This window comes from Ranitomeya variabilis, chromosome 5, assembly GCF_051348905.1.
Source record: "Ranitomeya variabilis isolate aRanVar5 chromosome 5, aRanVar5.hap1, whole genome shotgun sequence".
In the NCBI taxonomy this organism is placed as follows: domain Eukaryota; kingdom Metazoa; phylum Chordata; class Amphibia; order Anura; family Dendrobatidae; genus Ranitomeya; species Ranitomeya variabilis.
Window position 1 is genome coordinate 584295125 of NC_135236.1, and position 20953 is coordinate 584316077.

At 51.5% G+C, this 20953-nt stretch overlaps 1 protein-coding gene across 1 annotated transcript in view; it reads right to left on the bottom strand.

Moving 5' to 3' along the window:
* SLC4A9 (solute carrier family 4 member 9) overlaps window positions 1-20953 on the bottom strand; it is a 1224185-nt gene that overhangs the window by 266462 nt on the left and 936770 nt on the right. The window contains exons 14-15 of the mRNA XM_077265989.1: window positions 16542-16655; window positions 5799-5960 (exon numbers count right to left, since the gene is read on the bottom strand). Coding sequence (XP_077122104.1) covers window positions 5799-5960; window positions 16542-16655 — 276 coding nt within the window. The remainder of the gene's footprint in view (window positions 1-5798; window positions 5961-16541; window positions 16656-20953) is intronic.

Below are 20953 nucleotides of genomic sequence, written 5' to 3' on the forward strand. Positions count from 1 at the left end.
TGAGTGCGGGCGGCTGTGCTGAGTGCGGGCGGCTGTGCTGAGTGCGGGCGGCTGTGCGTGGCTGTGCTGAGTGCGGGCGGCTGTGCTGAGTGCGGGCGGCTGTGCGTGGCTGTGCTGAGTGCGGGCGGCTGTGCTGAGTGCGGGCGGCTGTGCTGAGTGCGGGCGGCTGTGCTGAGTGCGGGCGGCTGTGCGTGGCTGTGCTGAGTGCGGGCGGCTGTGCTGAGTGCGGGCGGCTGTGCTGAGTGCGGGCGGCTGTGCTGAGTGCGGGCGGCTGTGCTGAGTGCGGGCGGCTGTGCGTGACTGTGCTGAGTGTGGGTGGCTGTGCGTGACTGTGCTGAGTGCGGGTGGCTGTGCTGAATGCGGGCGGCTGTGCGTGGCTGTGCTGAGTGCGGGCGGCTGTGCGTGGCTGTGCTGAGTGCAATTGGCTGTGCGTGGCTGTGCTGAGTGCAGCTGTGATGAGTACGGGCGGCTGTGCTGAGTGCGGGCGGCTGTGATGAGTGCGGGCGGCTGTGATGAGTTCGAGTCGATGTGCGTGGCTGTGCTGCGTGTGGGCGGCTGTGCGTGGCGGCTGTGCTGAGTGCGGGCGGCTGTGCTGAGTGAGGGCAGCTGTGCTGAGTTTGGGCGGCTGTAGGTGGCTGTGCTGAGTGCGGGAGGATGTGCTTGGCTGTGCTGAGTGCGGGCGGCTGTGCTGAGTGCAGGTGGCTGTGCTGAGTGCAGGTGGCTGTGCTGAGTGCGGGCGGCTGTGCTGAGTGTGGGCGGCTGTGCGTGGCTGTGCTGAGTGCGGGCGGCTGTGCGTGGCTGTGCTGAGTGCGGGCGGCTGTGCGTGGCTGTGCTGAGTGCAGCTGTGATGAGTACGGGCTGCTGTGCTGAGAGCGGGCGGCTGTGCTGAGTGCGGGCGGCTGTACGTGGCTGTGCTGAGTATGGGCGGCTGTGCTGAGTGCGGGCGGCTGTGCGTGGCTGTGCCGAGTGCGGGTGGCTGTGCGTGACTGTGCTGAGTGCGGGCGGCTGTGCATGGCTGTGCTGAGTGCAGGCAGCTGTGCTGAGTGCGGGCGGCTGTGCGTGGCTGTGCCGAGTGCGGGCGGCTGTGCGTGGCTGTGCCGAGTGCGGGTGGCTGTGCGTGGCTGTGCCGAGTGCGGGTGGCTGTGCGTGGCTGTGCCAAGTGCGGGTGGCTGTGCCGAGTGCGGGCGGCTGTGCGTGGCTGTGCCGAGTGTGGACGGCTGTGTGTGGCTGTGCCGAGGGCAGGCGGCTGTGCTGAGTGTGGGTGGCTGTACTGAGTGCAGGTGGCTGTGCGTGGCTGTGCTGAGTGCGGGTGGCTGTGCTGAGTGCGGGTGGCTGTGCTGAGTGCGGGTGGCTGTGCTGAGTGCGGGCGGCTGTGCTGAGTGCGGGCGGCTGTGCTGAGTGCGGGCGGCTGTACGTGGCTGTGCTGAGTGCGGGCGGCTGTGCGTGGCTGTGCTGAGTGTGCGCGGCTGTGCTGAGTGCGGGCGGCTGTGCTGAGTGCGGGCGGCTGTGTATGGCTGTGCTGAGTGCAGGCAGCTGTGCTGAGTGCGGGCGGCTGTGCCGAGTGCGGGTGGCTGTGCGTGGCTGTGCCAAGTGCGGGTGGCTGTGCGTGGGTGGCTGTGCCGAGTGCGGGCGGCTGTGCCGAGTGCGGGCGGCTGTGCGTGGCTGTGCCGAGTGCGGGCGGCTGTGCGTGGCTGTGCCGAGTGCGGGCGGCTGTGCGTGGCTGTGCCGAGTGCGGGCGGCTGTGCGTGGCTGTGCCGAGTGCGGGCGGCTGTGCGTGGCTGTGCCGAGTGCGGGCGGCTGTGCGTGGCTGTGCCGAGTGCGGGCGGCTGTGCGTGGCTGTGCCGAGTGCGAGCGGCTGTGCGTGGCTGTGCTGAGCGCGGGCGGCTGTGCGTGGCTGTGCTGAGTGCGGGTGGCTGTGCGTGGCTGTGCTGAGCGCGGGCGGCTGTGCGTGGCTGTGCTGAGCGCGGGTGGCTGTGCGTGGCTGTGCTGAGTGTGGGCGGCTGTGCGTTGCTGTGCTGAGTGCGGGTGGCTGTGCGTGGCTGTGCCGAGTGCGGTCGGCTGTGCTGAGTGCGGTCGGCTGTGCTGAGTGCGGGCGGCTGTGCTGAGTGCGGGCGGCTGTGCTGAGTGCGGGCGGCTGTGCTGAGTGCGGGCGGCTGTGCGCGGCTGTGCTGAGTGCGGGCGGCTGTGCGTGGCTGTGCTGAGTGCGGGCGGCTGTGCTGAGTGCGGGCGGCTGTGCGTGACTGTGCTGAGTGCGGGTGGCTGTGCATGGCTGTGCTGAGTGCAGGCAGCTGTGCTGAGTGCGGGCGGCTGTGCGTGGCTGTGCTGAGTGCGGGTGGCTGTGCGTGGCTGTGCCGAGTGCGGGTGGCTGTGCGTGGCTGTGCCGAGTGCGGGTGGCTGTGCGTGGCTGTGCCGAGTGCGGGTGGCTGTGCCGAGTGCGGGCGGCTGTGCGTGGCTGTGCCGAGTGTGGACGGCTGTGTGTGGCTGTGCCGAGGGCAGGCGGCTGTGCTGAGTGTGGGTGGCTGTACTGAGTGCAGGTGGCTGTGCGTGGCTGTGCTGAGAGCGGGTGGCTGTGCTGAGTGCGGGCAGCTGTGCTGAGTGCGGGCGGCTGTGCTGAGTGCGGGCGGCTGTGCTGAGTGCGGGCGGCTGTGCTGAGTGCGGGCGGCTGTGCTGAGTGCGGGCGGCTGTACGTGGCTGTGCTGAGTGCGGGCGGCTGTGCGTGGCTGTGCTGAGTGTGCGCGGCTGTGCTGAGTGCGGGCGGCTGTGCTGAGTGCGGGCGGCTGTGTATGGCTGTGCTGAGTGCAGGCAGCTGTGCTGAGTGCGGGCGGCTGTGCCGAGTGCGGGTGGCTGTGCGTGGCTGTGCCAAGTGCGGGTGGCTGTGCGTGGGTGGCTGTGCCGAGTGCGGGCGGCTGTGCGTGGCTGTGCCGAGTGCGGGCGGCTGTGCGTGGCTGTGCCGAGTGCGGGCGGCTGTGCGTGGCTGTGCCGAGTGCGGGCGGCTGTGCGTGGCTGTGCTGAGTGCGGGCGGCTGTGCGTGGCTGTGCCGAGTGCGGGTGGCTGTGCGTGGCTGTGCCGAGTGCGGGTGGCTGTGCGTGGCTGTGCCGAGTGCGGGTGGCTGTGCCGAGTGCGGGCGGCTGTGCGTGGCTGTGCCGAGTGTGGACGGCTGTGTGTGGCTGTGCCGAGGGCAGGCGGCTGTGCTGAGTGTGGGTGGCTGTACTGAGTGCAGGTGGCTGTGCGTGGCTGTGCTGAGAGCGGGTGGCTGTGCTGAGTGCGGGCGGCTGTGCTGAGTGCGGGCGGCTGTGCTGAGTGCGGGCGGCTGTGCTGAGTGCGGGCGGCTGTGCTGAGTGCGGGCGGCTGTGCTGAGTGCGGGCGGCTGTACGTGGCTGTGCTGAGTGCGGGCGGCTGTGCGTGGCTGTGCTGAGTGTGCGCGGCTGTGCTGAGTGCGGGCGGCTGTGCTGAGTGCGGGCGGCTGTGTATGGCTGTGCTGAGTGCAGGCAGCTGTGCTGAGTGCGGGCGGCTGTGCCGAGTGCGGGTGGCTGTGCGTGGCTGTGCCAAGTGCGGGTGGCTGTGCGTGGGTGGCTGTGCCGAGTGCGGGCGGCTGTGCGTGGCTGTGCCGAGTGCGGGCGGCTGTGCGTGGCTGTGCCGAGTGCGGGCGGCTGTGCGTGGCTGTGCCGAGTGCGGGCGGCTGTGCGTGGCTGTGCCGAGTGCGGGCGGCTGTGCGTGGCTGTGCCGAGTGCGGGCGGCTGTGCGTGGCTGTGCCGAGTGCGGGCGGCTGTGCGTGGCTGTGCCGAGCGCGGGCGGCTGTGCGTGGCTGTGCCGAGCGCGGGCGGCTGTGCGTGGCTGTGCTGAGCGCGGGCGGCTGTGCGTGGCTGTGCTGAGTGCGGGGGGCTGTGCGTGGCTGTGCCGAGTGCGGTCGGCTGTGCTGAGTGCGGTCGGCTGTGCTGAGTGCGGTCGGCTGTGCTGAGTGCGGGCGGCTGTGCGCGGCTGTGCTGAGTGCGGGCGGCTGTGCTTAGTGCGGGCGGCTGTGCTGTGTGCGGGCGGCTGTGTGTGGCTGTGCTGAGTGCGGGCGGCTGTGCTGAGTGCGGGCGGCTGTGCACGGCTGTGCTGAGTGCGGGCGGCTGTGCGTGGCTGTGCTGAGTGTGCGCGGCTGTGCTGAGTGCGGGCGGCTGTGCGTGGCTGTGCTGAGTGCGGGCGGCTGTGCTGAGTGCGGGCGGCTGTGCGTGGCTGTGCTGAGTGCGGGCGGCTGTGCTGAGTGCGGGCGGCTGTGTATGGCTGTGCTGAGTGCAGGCAGCTGTGCTGAGTGCGGGCGGCTGTGCCGAGTGCGGGTGGCTGTGCGTGGCTGTGCCAAGTGCGGGTGGCTGTGCTGAGTGCGGGCGGCTGTGCACGGCTGTGCTGAGTGCGGGCGGCTGTGCTGAGTGCGGGCGGCTGTGCTGAGTGCGGGCGGCTGTGTGTGGCTGTGCTGAGTGCGGGCGGCTGTGCTGAGTGCGGGCGACTGTGCATTGCTGTGCTGAGTGCAGGTAGCTGTGCTGAGTGCGGGCGGCTGTGCGTGGCTGTGCCGAGTGTGGGCGGCTGTGCCGAGTGCGGTCGGCTGTGCGTGCCTGTGCCGAGTACGGGCGGCTGTGCGTGGCTGTGCCGAGTGCGGGCGGCTGTGCGTGGCTGTGCCGAGTGCGGGCGGCTGTGCGTGGCTGTGCCGAGTGCGGGCGGCTGTGCGTGGCTGTGCCGAGTGCGGGCGGCTGTGCGTGGCTGTGCCGAGTGCGGGCGGCTGTGCGTGGCTGTGCCGAGTGCGGGCGGCTGTGCGTGGCTGTGCCGAGTGCGGGCGGCTGTACGTGGCTATGCCGAGTGCGGGCGGCTGTGCTGAGCGCGAGCGGCTGTGCTGAGTGCGGGTGGCTGTGCGTGGCTGTGCCGAGTGTGGGCGGCTGTGCTGAGTGCGGGCGGCTGTGCGTGGCTGTGCTGAGTGCGGGCGGCTGTGCGTGGCTGTGCCGAGTGCGGGCGGCTGTGCTGAGTGCGGGCGGCTGTGCGCGGCTGTGCTGAGTGCGAGCGGCTGTGCTGAGTGCGGGCGGCTGTGCGTGGCTGTGCCGAGTGCGGGCGGCTGTGCCGAGTGCGGTTGGCTGTGAGTGCCTGTGCCGAGTGCGGGCAGCTGTGCGTGGCTGTGCCGAGTGCGGGCGGCTGTGCGTGGCTGTGCCGAGTGCGGGCGGCTGTGCGTGGCTGTGCCGAGTGCGGGCGGCTGTGCCGAGTGCGGGCGGCTGTGCCGAGTGCGGGCGGCTGTGCCGAGTGCGGGCGGCTGTGCGTGGCTGTGCTGAGTGCGGGCGGCTGTGCGTGGCTGTGCTGAGTGCGGGCGGCTGTGCTGAGTGCGGGTGGCTGTGCGTGGCTGTGCTGGGCGCCGAGTGTTGGGGGCCTGAGCAGGCGGGGACACGGGCGTGCTGTGGGGGTCAGGTGCCAGAGTCGCCGCTAGCTCAGGCCCCCGGCACTTGCTATAGTTACCTGGCCCTGATCAAGTGCTGCATGCCGCTCCGTCTTCCGGGTCCTTTGGCTGTGACTGTTCAGTCAGAGGGCCTCGCGCATTAAGCGCGTCATCGCGCCCTCTGAACTGAGAGTCACAGGCAGAGGATGTGGAGGACGGAGCAGCGCGCATCGGTGGAACGGGGGACAGGTGAATATAGCATACTCACCCTCCTGGCACGTCCCGTTATATTATAGATTTTTTGCTTTGTCTGTCTGTATTTGTGCTTTTTGATTTTAATGATATCTAATAAAAATTACGAAGACTAGAAAAGATGTAAAAAGTTCTTAAATCATGCTATTACCTTTAGCTTGTACTCTTTGCGGTTAAGGATTACTGCAGTTATTTGCTGGTCCATGAATAAAAGGATTGTGATCAAAATCGCTGGAATGCCAGACAAAAGGCATACCCACCATGGATTTCCTCCAAAAGGATATACAAACCAACCTCGATTTGGGTTGGTTGGCTTTAAAAACAAAGCAAAAAATTGTGTTGATCAATTATCAAAATTAATATTTTACATAATATGCATATACCCTATAAGACCACAAGACAGTCCTCTTAGATATCGATTTCACGTGTTTTAAAGGTTTATTCCCAGAATTGTAATGAATGGAGCAGAGTTGCACATGCCGACGACATCCACTCCATTCGTTCCGGATTGTCATAGAAAGCTGAGCGCTTGGCTGTTCCTGGTCTGCCCTTGGACAAGCAATAGAGGAAAGATCGAGCATATACACCTCTGCTCCATTCAAGATGCTTGTGTTTTCAGACACTATCACTGGAGGTCCTAATCAGATACACAGTGATCAGCAAGTTATCCTTTATCGTTTGCATAGAAGATAAATTTACAATTCTGGGAATAACACACTCATTGCAATTAGTTGCATAAAACCAAGTGACCAGTCATATAAAGGAAAATATTAGCAGCAGAATGTGCAAATTGAAGAGCTTGGTGACTTGAAAAGTGATACGGTCATTGGATGCTATTTTTGCCCCAAAGTGTCAAAGTTTGTGAAATTTCTGCTGTGCAAGATCTGCTCCAGTAAAAGCCTAAAAACTCAGACCATATAAACCCGCAGACCATGCCCATGTAGGCATAAACATTTCCTATATTCTGTAATATTACCTCAACAAGGTCCCAACCTGATCTGTGAAGAGACCTCAGCACAAAATCTGCATTGAAAGTTTCATGAAATGTGAAATGAACGCCATGATTGAGCACAGTGCACAAGCCAATGATCAAAATACAAGGCAGCACTGGAGTCTGAGGCTCTGCAGCAGAGATCTTTGGAGTGAAGACGTGAGCAATTTGTTCAACAAACATGAAGGCTACATGCACACATTGGGCATTTTGTGACTTTTGCATCAGTATTTGTAAGTGGAAACCAGGAGTGGAACAGTCAGGGGAAAGTATATTAGAAACACGTCACCACTTCTGCATTTTTCACCAAACCGGGTTTTGGCTTACAAATACTGAGGTAAAAAAAAAACTTACCAAATACAGTAGTGTTGTGAGGGGTTGACACACTCAGCTGCTTTCCCAGGTAGGCACAGGAACCATTCTGGTAGAAGATCACCACCTGACTCTCATGTGCAGGTATTTAACTTCTCATGTGATTGTCACATGACCTTGACGTCACACAGGTCCTGTCAGAACTCTGCAGATGAAGATGCTGTGCATCTCCTTCCACCCACTCTAAGAAAGTCCACTAAAACCAGCTCATAACATAGGTTCCTATTAACCCTGTCAGCACTTAGCATGCTGGAGACAAAAACACTCTGGTTTTTCATCACTGACCGCAGTATGCGCATTGACATGTATCTCCCTTCACATACTTTGCCAGTGACTGTCACAGTTTGTATGTGGTCTAACACATCTACTTTCCCACAAGCTTCTGACATGTTTTTCATGCTGCAGATTTTTGGCACCATTTCTGCACCTACTATTTAAATTAGGTTAGTTGTGTTTTTAGTGCACTTTGTCACTGCATTTTTTGTCTTTTTATGGTGTGTCATGCTGTAAATAAAGCTGTTTTGTTTTGACAGTTCTTGGTATTTGACTTTGTCAAAATTTATTGATGTACTTTGGTGCAGAATAATTGAGTTTTTTCTGTGTTTCTGTTGCAGAAATGCATTAAAAACACGTGTTCTTTACCTGCTGATTTTGCACATCTAATGCAAGTCTGTAGGGAAAATCCGCACACCAGTTACTTATTCAAATGAGTAAAATTAGCTGTGTGTCCAATTTGATGCCAGTTCTTTTACCAATTTGGGCCAGGCTGAAGTGACCTGAATTTGATAAGAGGCATCCCTATCTGTGTTTCTGCAGTATGAGAGCAGTGGCTCAAAGTCATCTAATCTTTTTGATAAAGCCCTTCAGTTCTCATTTTGTTGGCTATTTTTTTGCCACATTTATCATTTTTGTAGCTGCTTTTAGGTATATTCATATCCGGGTAACTCGCTATGTTATTATTGTGATAATTATCTTTTTGGTATTAAACTTGTAAAAACTTGCTTCTTTGTATATAATATGCCATGTGATATGTTACGGTGTATTGTGTTGAGACTGAGTATGTAGGGAATAGTACACAAGGTAGATAGGATAAGATAGTTGACTGTAGCTTAGGTAGTGACATTAGGGTAAGATAGAGCTAATGTTTGGGACTAGTCCATAGCGAGAGGTGATTGGTGTTAGGGCAAGTGACTGCTTCCTGTTATTTGCAGTAGGAGTTTCAAGTGTAACGTAATGTACAGGTAGGGATAGTGAGATCCTGAAGAGAAGTACTGATGAGACTTAGTGAGACGTTCTTGGATTGAACGTCGAGTCAGATACCCCGATGCTTGCAACAAAGAAGGTAACAGACCTAAACAGGACTGAGCACAATGGACTAGTGGGGCACCCAAGTGTGAGGGTTCTAGGGCATCAGTAAGGAAAGGAATAGGATGCAGAACTGCTGGGTGGGTAGAGAGTCGCTGCTCAGGACTATAGTGTTGGAACTGGGTTGCAGCGACGTAGGATGAAACAGATAAGCTGCAGAGCCCTGGAGTAGAAGTACAGAGGAAGGATATTGTGTGAATGAAAATTCACGATTCATGATGGAAATGTCCATAAGACTTTGGACCTGCTATCCCTTGTACATAACCCTTACCAAATTAACGCTCAGTAAAGACCCTATGTTGGAATACAAGTCTCATTTATTAAACTGTTGTCAGGGCTTGTGCAGGTTATGAGCATCGATTGTAGATAGAAGCTACTGTGCATGCGCTACAGTCATTTTGTTGGACCAACAAAAAAATTTGGCGGCAGCAAAATTGCGTCGGCGCATGCTCAGTAGCTTCTATCGGTAAGCGAGAGATACTGCTGCGCAGGCGGCATTTTGCAGGAGGTAATTTTTTTTCAAAGCCCACAATATTCACTGCAATATTTAAAATGGGAGGCGGGTCAGTGAAGAATCAGTGACCTGTCATTCAAGCCACAATAATGAGGATGAGGCCAGAGAGAACCGCATAAAGCACCGCCCACAGGCCACCCCGAAGCACGAGAAACTCATTAACTGAAAACTGAAAATATAGATTAAACAATAACCTCAAGAAGGATTTCATCAACCAAGGTATGAATTTAATCAGTGTAACAGCGCCAACCTGACACTGTCTGTAGGTTACTGTGGACAGTCCTGATGACAAATTAAATGTTAAAAAAACTTCCTGAAAGTGGTTTTGAGCATTTTAAGGGGTGCAGTTTTTAGAAAATGGGTATTTTCTGTCAAATCGTTCACTTAAAGTCAAATCAAATGTGATTTTGTCCCTAAAAAAATGGTTTTGTAAATGTTATGGTAAAATTAGAAATTTCTGATCAACTTTTAACCCTTTTAACTTTATAGCAAATAAAAATTATGTTTAAAAAATGATGCAGATGTAAATTATACATGCAAGAAATGTTATTTATTAACTATTTTGTGTGACATAACTTTGGTTGAAGGGCATAAAAATTAAACGTTTGAAATTTTCAAGATTTCGGGCATTTTCACAAATAAACGCAAGTCATATTGAACTAATTTTACCACAATCATGAAGTATAATATATGTTAGGCATCAAGTTCCTGCTGCTGCACAGGGGGAATCTTGAGCCATGTCCGCTGCGGTCTCCCATTCTTCTCCAGCCGCAGTGGAGCCTGCTCAGCAGAAATGTTGGTCCCAGCACCTGGCCAGGACAGATACTGCACATTTGGTTACTGCTGCCTTTTCAGGTTCAGCCATTATAACTAGTGCTGTTCGGGGGCGAGCAGAAGCTCCTGGGACTAAGTCCTGCTTTTCCCCTCCTGAGCATGCCCAGGGGAAGACCTCTCATTGGAGGTCGGGGGTCACACGCTCAGCTCCTTTAGCAGCTCCTATTGGTCCACTAGGAAGGTCCTGAACTACTACAGCTATAAAAGGTTTGCATGGTCGCACGGCCATGCGCTAGTATCATTTGTGTTTGGCAGTTGCCAGTGAATACTCTGCCACACTGTATATAAGTGGTGTGAGTCTGTTTAGCCTTAGGGCTGTACACTCAGGCAGGCAGTTAGCGTCAGTGGGGGCAATTAGCCTTGGCTTAGCATCTGGTTCCTTCATGTGTGCGGTTAGCAGAGAAGAGTTCCAGAGCAAGCACAACTTTTAGTTAGGGTTTTAGTCTGTGAGGCAACAGAGCTCGCTATTATTTCACACAGGGTGAAGTTTAACCCACGTGTGAGCTCAGTTTCCATCTGCCATTACTTGCAGCAGGTATCTCTTCACGGTGGACCCCGGGCTGAGAACGCACCTCGTATCTATCACCCTATTACTTGATGCGTTCTGCTAGCCCTAACAGTATACTAGTGCCAGGGTCTGGCTAGTAATGGTGGACAAAAAGCAACTGCTGTGGTACATCCAGCAGCTGGAGGGCAGGTTGGTGGCTCTCGAGCGCACAACCTCAGCTGTGGATGTTTCCGCCGTAGCTGTTCAGGCTGCAAGCGTGGCTGCAGCAAGTTTGTCCACTACCACCCCTGTTCTGACCTTATCTCACCTCCCGCTGCCAGATAAATACTCTAGTGATAGTGCATCTTGTAGGGGTTTCATGAGCCAGTGCGCAATACACCTCGAGCTCCTGGCTGTACGTTTTCCCAAAGAGCAGGCAAAGGTGGGATTCGTTATATCTCTTCTGTCGGACAGGGCGTTGGAGTGGGCTATGCCACTGTGGGAGCATGGTAATCATGTGATGCAGAGTGCTCAGCTGTTCTTGAGCACTCTGAAAAAGGCCTTTTTGGGACCTCGAGTCACCCATGATACAGCACTACAACTGTTGGATTTGACTCAGAGCTCGTCCACGGTTAGCCATTTTGCTGTCCACTTCCGGACATTAGCAACTGAGCTGGAGTGGTCGGATAAAGCCCTCATCCCTGTATTTTGGAGGGGGCTGGCTGACCATGTGAAGGACACTTTGGCCACTAGGGAGATTCCGCCACACTGAAGGAGCTAATAGCTGTATCCGCATTGATCTCCGTTTTAACGAGCGGAGGTTAGAGCGAGCCCAGTGTAGGCAGAAGTTTCGGCTGGCTCCCACCTTCGCCAAACCTTTGGAATCTCCGGTCCAGGCGCTCGAGTCACATGAGGCCATGGAGGTGTCACGAGCGTGATCTAAGTCCCGGACCGCTTGTGCACTCAAGGTCTGTCATGACAGCCGGCAGTCAGGACATCTTGCCACCAGATGTCCCCAGCGGTCTGGGAAACGTCAGCATCTAGTGGTAGTAGGTGGAGGTACACTAGACACGGTGACGTTTGCCTCCAAACTGTCCTTTAAGGGGACAATTACCATAGGCTCATCCACTCATTCGGTAGACGTTTGCGTGGATTCCGGGGAGGAGGGCAATTTTATGTCATCTGCCTTCGCCCAATGACACGCAATACCCTTGGTGATGCTCGTCAAACCAGTGACCGTATGAGTGGTGAATGGGTTAACAATGCCCTCACAGATAACACACCAGACCATCCCATTTACTCTATCTGTGTTGCCATCTCATCAGGAGATTATATATCTGCTCGTCATTCCTGAGGGAATTGATGAGGTCCTGTTAGGGATACCTTGGCTACGGTACCACTCCCTTCATATTGAGTGGTCCACAGGCAGAATTTTGGGATGGATTGAATCTTGTGGGGGTAGATGTCAGAGGGAATGCATTCAGGTTGCTACTACTGAGGTACCCGCAGATCTTTCCTCACTCCCTAAGCAATATTGGCCCGATGCGGACGTGTTCTCCAAAAGGGCTGCGGAGACCCTTCCGCCTCACCGCCCCTATGACTGTCCTATTGATCTCTTGCCTGGTGCTGAGCCTCCCCGGGGTCAAGTCTACCCGTTGTCTCTCGTGGAGACGGAGGCAATGTATCAGTACATCCAGGAGAATCTGGCAAGAGGATTCATTAGGAAGTCAGTGTCACCTGCAGGGGCTGGGTTCTTCTTCATGCAGAAGAAGAACGGAGAATTACGTCCATGCATAGATTACAGGGGTCTTAACGCCATCACCGTTAAGAACAAGTACCCATTGCCCCTGATATTTGAGCTTTTTGATAGGCTTCGGGAAGCAAGGGTGTTTGCTAAACTAGATCTGCGGGGTGCTTACAACCTGATTAGCATCCGTGAGGGGGACGAATGGAAGACGGCTTTTAACACCAGGGATGGGCACTATGAATACCTCATGATGCCCTTCGGGCTCTGTAATGCCCCAGCCATTATCCAAGGCTTTGTGAACGATATCTTCCGGGATATGCTCTCCACCTCGGTTGTAGTCTACCTGGATGATATTCTCATCTACTCTCCAGACATAGACTCCCACCGGAGAGATGTTTGCAAAGTCTTCGACCTCCTACCGGCAAATTCCCTCTATGCCAAGTTGGAGAAGTGTGTGTTTGAGTGGGAGTCTTTGCCTTTCCTGGGCTATATCATCTTGGCCCAAGGATTGGCTATGGATCCTGCCAAGATGCAGGCTGTGATGGACTGGCAAGAACCCCATTCTCTCAAAGCGGTGCAGCGCTTTATGGGGTTCATCAACTATTATAACCAGTTCATTCCCCACTTCTCAACTTTGGTAGCTCCTCTGGTTGCACTCACCAAGACGGGAGCTAATCCCAAATTGTGGCCGGAGGAGGTCTCCAAGGCCTTCCTTTCTATCAAGTCACATTTCTCTGGTACTCCCATTTTACATCGACCCGATGTTGAAAAACCATTTATCATGGAGGTGGATGCCTCTTCCGTCAGTGCTGGAGCAGTCCTCTTCTAGAAGGATGCTCAAGGTCGGAAGCATCCTTGCTTCTTCTCCAAGACCTTCACACTGGCGGATAGGAATTATTCCATCGGGGATAGGGAGTTGCTAGCCATGAAGTGGCCTTTTCGGAGTGGAGACATGTCCTGGAGGGGGCTCGTTTCCCCTTCCAAGTTTTCACCGACCACAAAAATTTTGTGTATTTGCAAACCGCCCAGAGGTTAAACTCTCACCAGGCCAGATGGTCCCTGTTCTTCTCCCGATTCCACTTTCCCCTCCATTTTTTCTCTGGGAAGAAGAACACTCATGCCAATGATCTCTCCTGCTCCTTAGTGTCATCAGAGGTGGAGGAGGAGGAGCCTCCAATTATTGTCCCTTCAGAGAGTTTGAGAACTGTGGCTCCAGTTTCGCTAGAGTATGTGCCCCCATGCAAGACTTTCGTTCCATCTAATTTGCGACCGGAGGTTCTCTCTTGGGCTCACTCGTCCAGGGTGGGTTGACATTTTGGGACCAAGAGGACATCTGAGCTTTTGGCGAGGACGTACTGGTGGCCGCATATGGCCCGTGACGTTGGGGACTATTTTCGGGCGTGTGTCTCCTGCACCAAGAATCGGTCTCCTCTACAACGGACTGCTGGGCTACTTTACCCCCTGCCGGACAGGCCCTGGGAGATGGTCAGGATGGACTTTGTGGTAGGCCTACCCAAGTCTGCACAGTTATCTGGGTAGTCACCGACCATTTTTCTAAAATGGTGCACTTGGTTCCGCTTCCATGGTTACCCCTGACGAAGGATCACTATCCGAAACGCGCGTCGGGGCGCGTTCACATGAGGACCGGGCTGACCTCGCTGATTTGAGTCATTGACTGAGGTATAGTGTGCTCCCTTCACTGCTATCACAGTGTGATTGTCCGGACCGCTGCGGCACTCTTTGCCTTATGCGATCCTTAGTGACTTCTTATAGTGCTTTTGGCCCAATATTGGGTCAGTAACATTTCTCCACACAGTTTTCCCATATAAATCTTATATAGTACTATACCGTGCATTTGTTCTCACCCAGTGGCAATTTTGCACTTTTGCACTTTTTTCCATGAGGATTTTTTGTGCTTGCTTTTCCATTTTTTGTGCCGTTTTGCACATGGATTTTATATTTTAAATATTTTTATATATTTCCTTGCACATGGGTTTGTAATGTGGAGTGTACACTAGTGTTTGCACTATATACTGATTTTATTCTTTCTATATATCCTTTTGTATTTTACACTTTTGGTTCATGTGGCTTAGTATTCACATCAGTGAATCACTAGAAGCACTATCAAAATAGTGGTGCTTATATACATCTCTTCTCTCACCTTGTCCATATAATTGTTTTCAGTGCATCGGTTTTTATATATATATATATATATGGCTTTTAGATTTATATATGGGGTGGGAGTCACACCCTCTATCTTATAGGCATTACGGTTGAGGTCAGCCATCTTTCTATATATCATTTTTTAAAAAAATTTTTAAAAGTACATTTTGGTATATATTATTTTGGTCCTTTTGTGTACTTGTTTGTTTTATGTGTATTTTAAATATACGTATGTTTGCCAATTGTATCTAATAAAGGCGTTTTTTATACACACTTCCTGTCTGGTGTCTCACCTTGCTTCTATCCATATATTGGCTGTGGTTGCACTTACATGGTTACCGTCTGCACGGGCCTTAGCAGCGTTGTTCATTAAACATGTTTTCCACCTACATGGCATGCCTGACAAAATTGTCAGTGACCGGGGTCCTCAGTTTGTGTCTCAGTTCTGGAGAGAGCTCTGTCGTTTACTCAGCATTGAGCTGAATCTCTCTTTTGCATACCATCCCGAGACGAATGGGTTGGTAGAGAGGGCCAACCAGACTCTGGTCACATACTTATGATATTTTGTCTCTGCCATGCAGGATGACTGGCCATCTTTGTTACCTTGGGCGGAATTTGCTTTGAACAACGCCGTAGCTGACTCTACTGTCCAGACTCCATTTCTCCTTAATTACGGCCAGCATCCGCGTGTCCCTGTGCCCATGCCCGTGTCATCCACCGATTCTAGGGTGGCAAACTGGGCAGGTGAGGCATGTGACATTTGGGACCACACAGGATGCCATCCGGGCATCCAAGGAGAGAATGAGGGTTTCTGCTGATGCACACCGGTGCCTCGCTCCGACCTTTGCTCCTGGCGACTTAGTGTGGCTCTCCGCCCGTAACATCAGGCTGCGAGTTGAGTCCACTAAGTTTGCGCTTCGCTACAGAGGCCCTTTCAAGGTTCTGGAACAGGTCAACCCTGTGGTCTACCATTTGGCTATTCCTCCGCGCCTAGGTATCACCGACACTTTTCATGTATCCCTCTTAAAGCCCGTCTACATGTAACGGTTTTCTGAGTCATCTGCCGGGACATCAGGTTCGTCCACAAATTAGTACGAGGTGACCTCTATCTTGGAGAGGTGGTACGTGGCAAAAAACACTATCTGGTGGACTGGAAGGGCCACGGGCCAGAGGATAGAACCTGGGAGCCTGTGGAGCACATTCAGGCTCTGCTGCTCATTGCGGCCTTTGAGCGTAGCGAGGCCCAAGGAAGGGGGGCCCTTGGAGGGGGGGTAATGTTAGGCATCGAGTTCCTGCTGCTGCACAGGGGGGAATCTCGAGCCATGTCCGCTGTGGTCTCCCATTCTCATCCAGCCTCAGTGGAGCCTGCTCAGCGGAGACGTCGGTCCCAGCACCTGGCCAGGACAGATACTGCATGTTTGGTTACTGCTGCCCTTCCAGTTTCAGCCATTATAACTAGTGCTGTTCGGCGGCGAGCAGGCACTCCTGGGACTAAGTCCTGGGGCTGTACACTCAGGCAAGCAGCTAGCGTCAGGGGGGCAATTAGCCTTGGCTTTGCATCTGGTTCCTTCATGTGTGTGGTTAGCACAGAAGAGTTCCAGAGCAAGCACAACTTTTAGTTAGGGTTTTTGTCCCTGTGTACAGCAACAGAGCTCGCTTTCATTTCACATGGGGTGAAGTTTAACCCGCATGTGAGCTCAGTGTCCATCCGCCATTACTTGCAGCAAGTATCTCTGCACGGTGGACCCGGGCTGCGAACACACCTCGTATCTATCACCCTATTACTTGGTGCCTTCCACTAGCCATAACAATATGTCACACAAAAAAACAGCCTCAGCCCCATCTCATTCAGTGGGATCCATTGAATCTTTTCAGAGTTATCACTTTATGAAATGATAGTGGTCAGAATTGGCCTGGTCAGGAAGGTGAAAACAGACTCAGGGTTGAAGGTGTTAACATTAACATTTACCTAAACTCACAATTCTGTTGCAACAAGAATTGAACCACAAAAGGGACAAGGTCAATCAGCACCATGCCCAAAATTAGGTCATTTTGTGGTTTTGGGTGTTCCTGTGGGTGTTGCTTAATTGTCCCAAATTTAGTATTCTAAATATTGGTAAGTATTTAGCTGTGATTTGTAAGCATGAACATGTGAACTTAATGGACAGATGTCTAGTCATTTACACTGGTCCTGAAAACATTTAGACTTTTTGACTCCAGCAAATTAATTTTTTAAATTACTTTTTACATTTTTTTTGTCACTTATTGCATTGAAATCTAAATTTGCACCACTTGTAAGTAAACTTGCACCACCAATAAACAATACTTTGCAATATTTGCATAAGGAGGTAAATATCTATGAAAATGTAATATTGACTGCACGAATTGCCTTAAAGGTTTTCAGAAATGATTCTGTCTTACCTTAAATTCATTTGGAACTACAAGTTTGGGTGTTTCTAGTCCACACATGACATCAACAGTACAAAACACAACTATCGTCAGTATTACTGAGAAATCACCAGTCAACTTTCTTATCTGGAGAAAAAACAAAAATTCATGACATAAAAAAATAAAAAACTACATCAAGATAAATATAGTACATACAGTTGAAACCAGATATTTACATACACTATTGAAAAAGACACATTTGCATCTTTTTCTCAGTATGTGACATGAATTCAGAATAAACCTTTCCAATTTTAGGTTAATTAGGATAACCATAATTATTAATATAATTGTCTAGGGGTACTTCCGTCTTTCTGTCACGGTTATTCGTTCGCTGTTTGGTCTCGGCAGCTGCTGCCGCGACCAATCAGCGATGCGCACAGTCCGGAAAAAAATGGCCGCTCCTTACTCCCCGCACTCACTGCCCGGCGCCCGCATACACCCCTCCGGTCAGCGCTTACACAGGGTTAATGCCGGCGGTAACGGACCGCGTTATGCCACGGGTAACGCACTCCGTTACCGCCGCTATTAACCCTGTTTGTCCCCAACTTTGTACTATTGACGCTGCCTATGCGGCATCAATAGTACAAAATGTAATGTTAAAAATAATAAATTAAAAAAAAAACCTGCTATACTCACCCTCTGTAGTCCGCTGAGCCGCTCGCGCCGCCCGCCATCTTCCGTTACAGGTTGCGGTGGCAAAGATCGTATGGCAGAAAGACCTGCCATGACGTCACGGTCATGTGACCGCGACGTCATCACAGGTCCTGTGCTCAGACCAACCCTGGGACCGGAAGCTGCCGTGGACTACGAGGGGCCCTCGGAAAGGTGAGTATATGTTTATTTTTTATTTTTTAACCTGTGACAAACGTGGCTGGGCAATATACAATGTGACTGGCCAATATACTACGTGACTGGGTGCTGTATACTACTTCGCTGTGCAATATACTACGTGGCTCTGTGCTGTATACTACATCACTGGGCAATATATTACGGCACTGAGCAATATACCATGGCACTGAGCAATATACTACGTTGCTGGGCAATATACTACGTTGCTGGGCAATATACTACGTTGCTGGGCAATATACTACGTGACTTGGCAATATACTACGTGACTGGGCAATATACTATGTAGCTGGGCAATATACTACGTCGCTGGGCAATATAATATGTGACTGTGCAATATGCTACGTGACTGGGCAATATACTACGTGACTGGGTAATATACTACGTGGCTGGGCAATATACTACGTGGACATGCATATTCTAGAATGCGTTAGAATCGGGCCTCCATCTAGTTATTAATATTTGCCAAATGTCAGAATAATGAGAGATAGAGAGAATGTTTTAAGGCATTTTTATTACTTACTGCAAAGTCAAAAGTTTACCAACACTAAGATTACTGTGCCTTTAAACAATTCAGGACTGCCCATATAATGATCTCATGTGGTTTGGCAACATCTGAGTTAATTAGAGACACACCTGTGGATGTACACTGCTCAAAAAAATAAAAGGGAACACTAAAATCCCATGAAATATTCCAGTTGTAAATTTTTATTCATTACATAGTAGAATGTGTTGAGAACAATAAAACCTAAAAATGATCAACGTAAATCACAACTAATATCCCACGGAGGCCTGGAGTTGGAATGATGCTCAAAATCAAAGTGGAAAATTAAGTTACAGGCGGATCCAACTTCAGTGAAAATGACTCAAGACAAGAAAATGATGATCAGTAGTGTGTGTGGCCTCCATGTGCCTGTATGATCTCCCTACAATGCCTTGGCATGCTCCTGATGAGGCTGCGAATGGTCTCCTGAGGGATCTCCTCCCAGACTTGGACTAAAGCATCTGCCAACTCCTGGACAGTCTGTGGTGCAATGTGACATTGGTGGATGGTGCGAGACATGATGTCCTAAATGTGTTAAATCGGATTCAGGTCTGGGGAGCGGGTGGGTCATTCCATAGCTTCAATGCCTTCATCTTGCAGGAACTGCTGACACAATCCAGCCACATGAGGTCTGGCATTGTCCTGCATTAGGAGGAACCCAGGACGAACCACACCAGCATATGATCTCACAAGGGGTCTGAGGATCTCATCTTGGTACCTAATGGCAATCAGGCTACCTCTAGCGAGCACATGGAGGGCTGTGCAGCCATACAAAGAAATGCCACCCCACAAAATTACTGGCCGACTGCCAAACCGGTCATGCTGAAGGATGTTGCAGGCAGCAGATTGCTCTCCACGACGTCTCCAGACTTGTCACATCTGTCACACATGCTCAGTGTTAACCTGCTTTCATCTGTGAAGAGCACAGGGCGCCAGTGGCAAATTTGCCAATCCTGGTGTTCTGTGGCAAATGCCAAGCATCCTGCCCGGTATTGGGCTGTGAGCACAACACCCATCTGTGGACGTTGGGCACTCAGACAATCCTCATGGAGTCAGTTTCTAACCATTTGTGCAGACACATGCACATTTGTGGCCTGCTGGAGGTCATTTTGCAGGGCTCTGGCAGTTCTCCTCCTGTTCCTCCTTGCACAAAGACTGAGGTAGCGGTCCTGCTGCTGGGTTGTTGCCCTCCTACGGCCCCCCTCCACGTTTCCTGGTTTACTGGCCTGTCTCCTGTGGCACCTCCAGCCTCTGGACACTACGCTGACAGACACAGCAAACCTTCCTTCCAGAGCTCATATTGATGTGCCATCATGGATGAGCTGCACTATCTGAGCTACTTGTGTGGGTTGTAGAGTCCGTCTCATGCTACCATGAGTGTGAAAGCACAACAAACATTCAAAAGTGATGAAAATTTCAGCCAGAAAGCATTGGTACTCCTTTATTCAGTGTGTCTTGATAATTGCCAATAATTTCCATCTGTTGTCTATTCCATTTGCACAACAGCATGTGAAATTGATTGTCAAACAGTAAGTAGACAGTTTGATTTCAGAGAAGTTTGATTTACTTGGAGTTATATTCTGTTGTTTAAGTGTTCCCTTTATTTTTTTGAGCAGTGTATTTTAATGCACACCTGAAACACACTGCTTCTTTATGTAACATCATGGGAAAGTCTAAAAAAATCAACCAAGATATCAGGAAGAGAGTTGTGGACTTGCACAAGTCTGGCTCATCCTTGGATACAATTTCAAGATATCTGAAGGTGCCTCGTTCATCTGTACAAACAATTAAACTCAAGTACAAAAAAGATGGGAATGTCCAGCCATCATACCGCTCAAGAAGGAGAATGGTTCTCTGTCCTAGAGATGAAAGTGCTTTGGTCTGACATGTGCAAATCAACCCAAGGGCAAAAGCAAAATACCTTGTCAAGATGATGGCAGAAGCTGGTAAGATTATGTCAATATCAACAATGAAAAGAATACTGTACCAACATAGGCTGAAAGGCCACTCTGCCAGGAAGAAGCCATTACTCCAAAACAAACATGAAAAAGACAGATTAATGTTTGCAAATGCACGCAGGAACATAGACCTTAATTTTTGGAACCATGTCCTGTGGTCTTATGAATCTAAAATTGAACTTCTTTGGTATAATAACCATCATTACGTTTGGAGGAAAAATGGAGAAGCTTGAAAGCCTAAGAACACCATCCCAACTGAGAAAAGAAGATTATGTGGTAATACTGAAGCAACATCTCAATACATCAGCCGGGAAGTTAAAGCTTGGGCGGAAATGCGTCTTCCAACTGGACAATTACTCGAAGTATCTCGTATGTTGCCAAAATAGTAAAAAAAGTGGCTTAAGGATAACAAAGTCAATGTTTTGGAGTGTCCATCACAAAGCCCTGATCTCAAGCCTATTGAAAATGTATGGGCAAAGCCGAAAAGGCAGGTGTGAGCAAGGCGAACTACAATCCTGGATCAGTTACACCAGTTTTGTCAGGAGAAATGGGCTCAAATTATGACCAACTCTTGTGAGAAGCCTGTGGAAGGATATCCCAAATGTTTACCCCAAGTCATTCAGTTTAAGTGCAATGGTACCAAATACTAATGAAATATATGTAAACTTTTGACTTTGCAGTAAGTAATAAAAATGCCTTAAAACATTCTCTCTTTCTCATTATTATGGCATTTGGCAAATATTAATAATTATGGTAATCCTAATTTACCTAAAATGGGAAATGTTTATTCTGATTTCATGTCAGATAGTGAGACAAACATGCATATGTGTCTTTTTATATAGTGTACGTAAACTTCTGGTTTCAACTGTATCCATATCTGCAATTGTTCAGGCAATAGTTATCTCATGCGCCAAGTATAACCATTGCCCTTATAAAGGAGCTCAACAGTCTGAAACATAATGGACACACACAGTATATAAGTGTATAGAGAAAATCCCCAAAATGGGAACATCCACTGTAATTTATTCATAGATTTC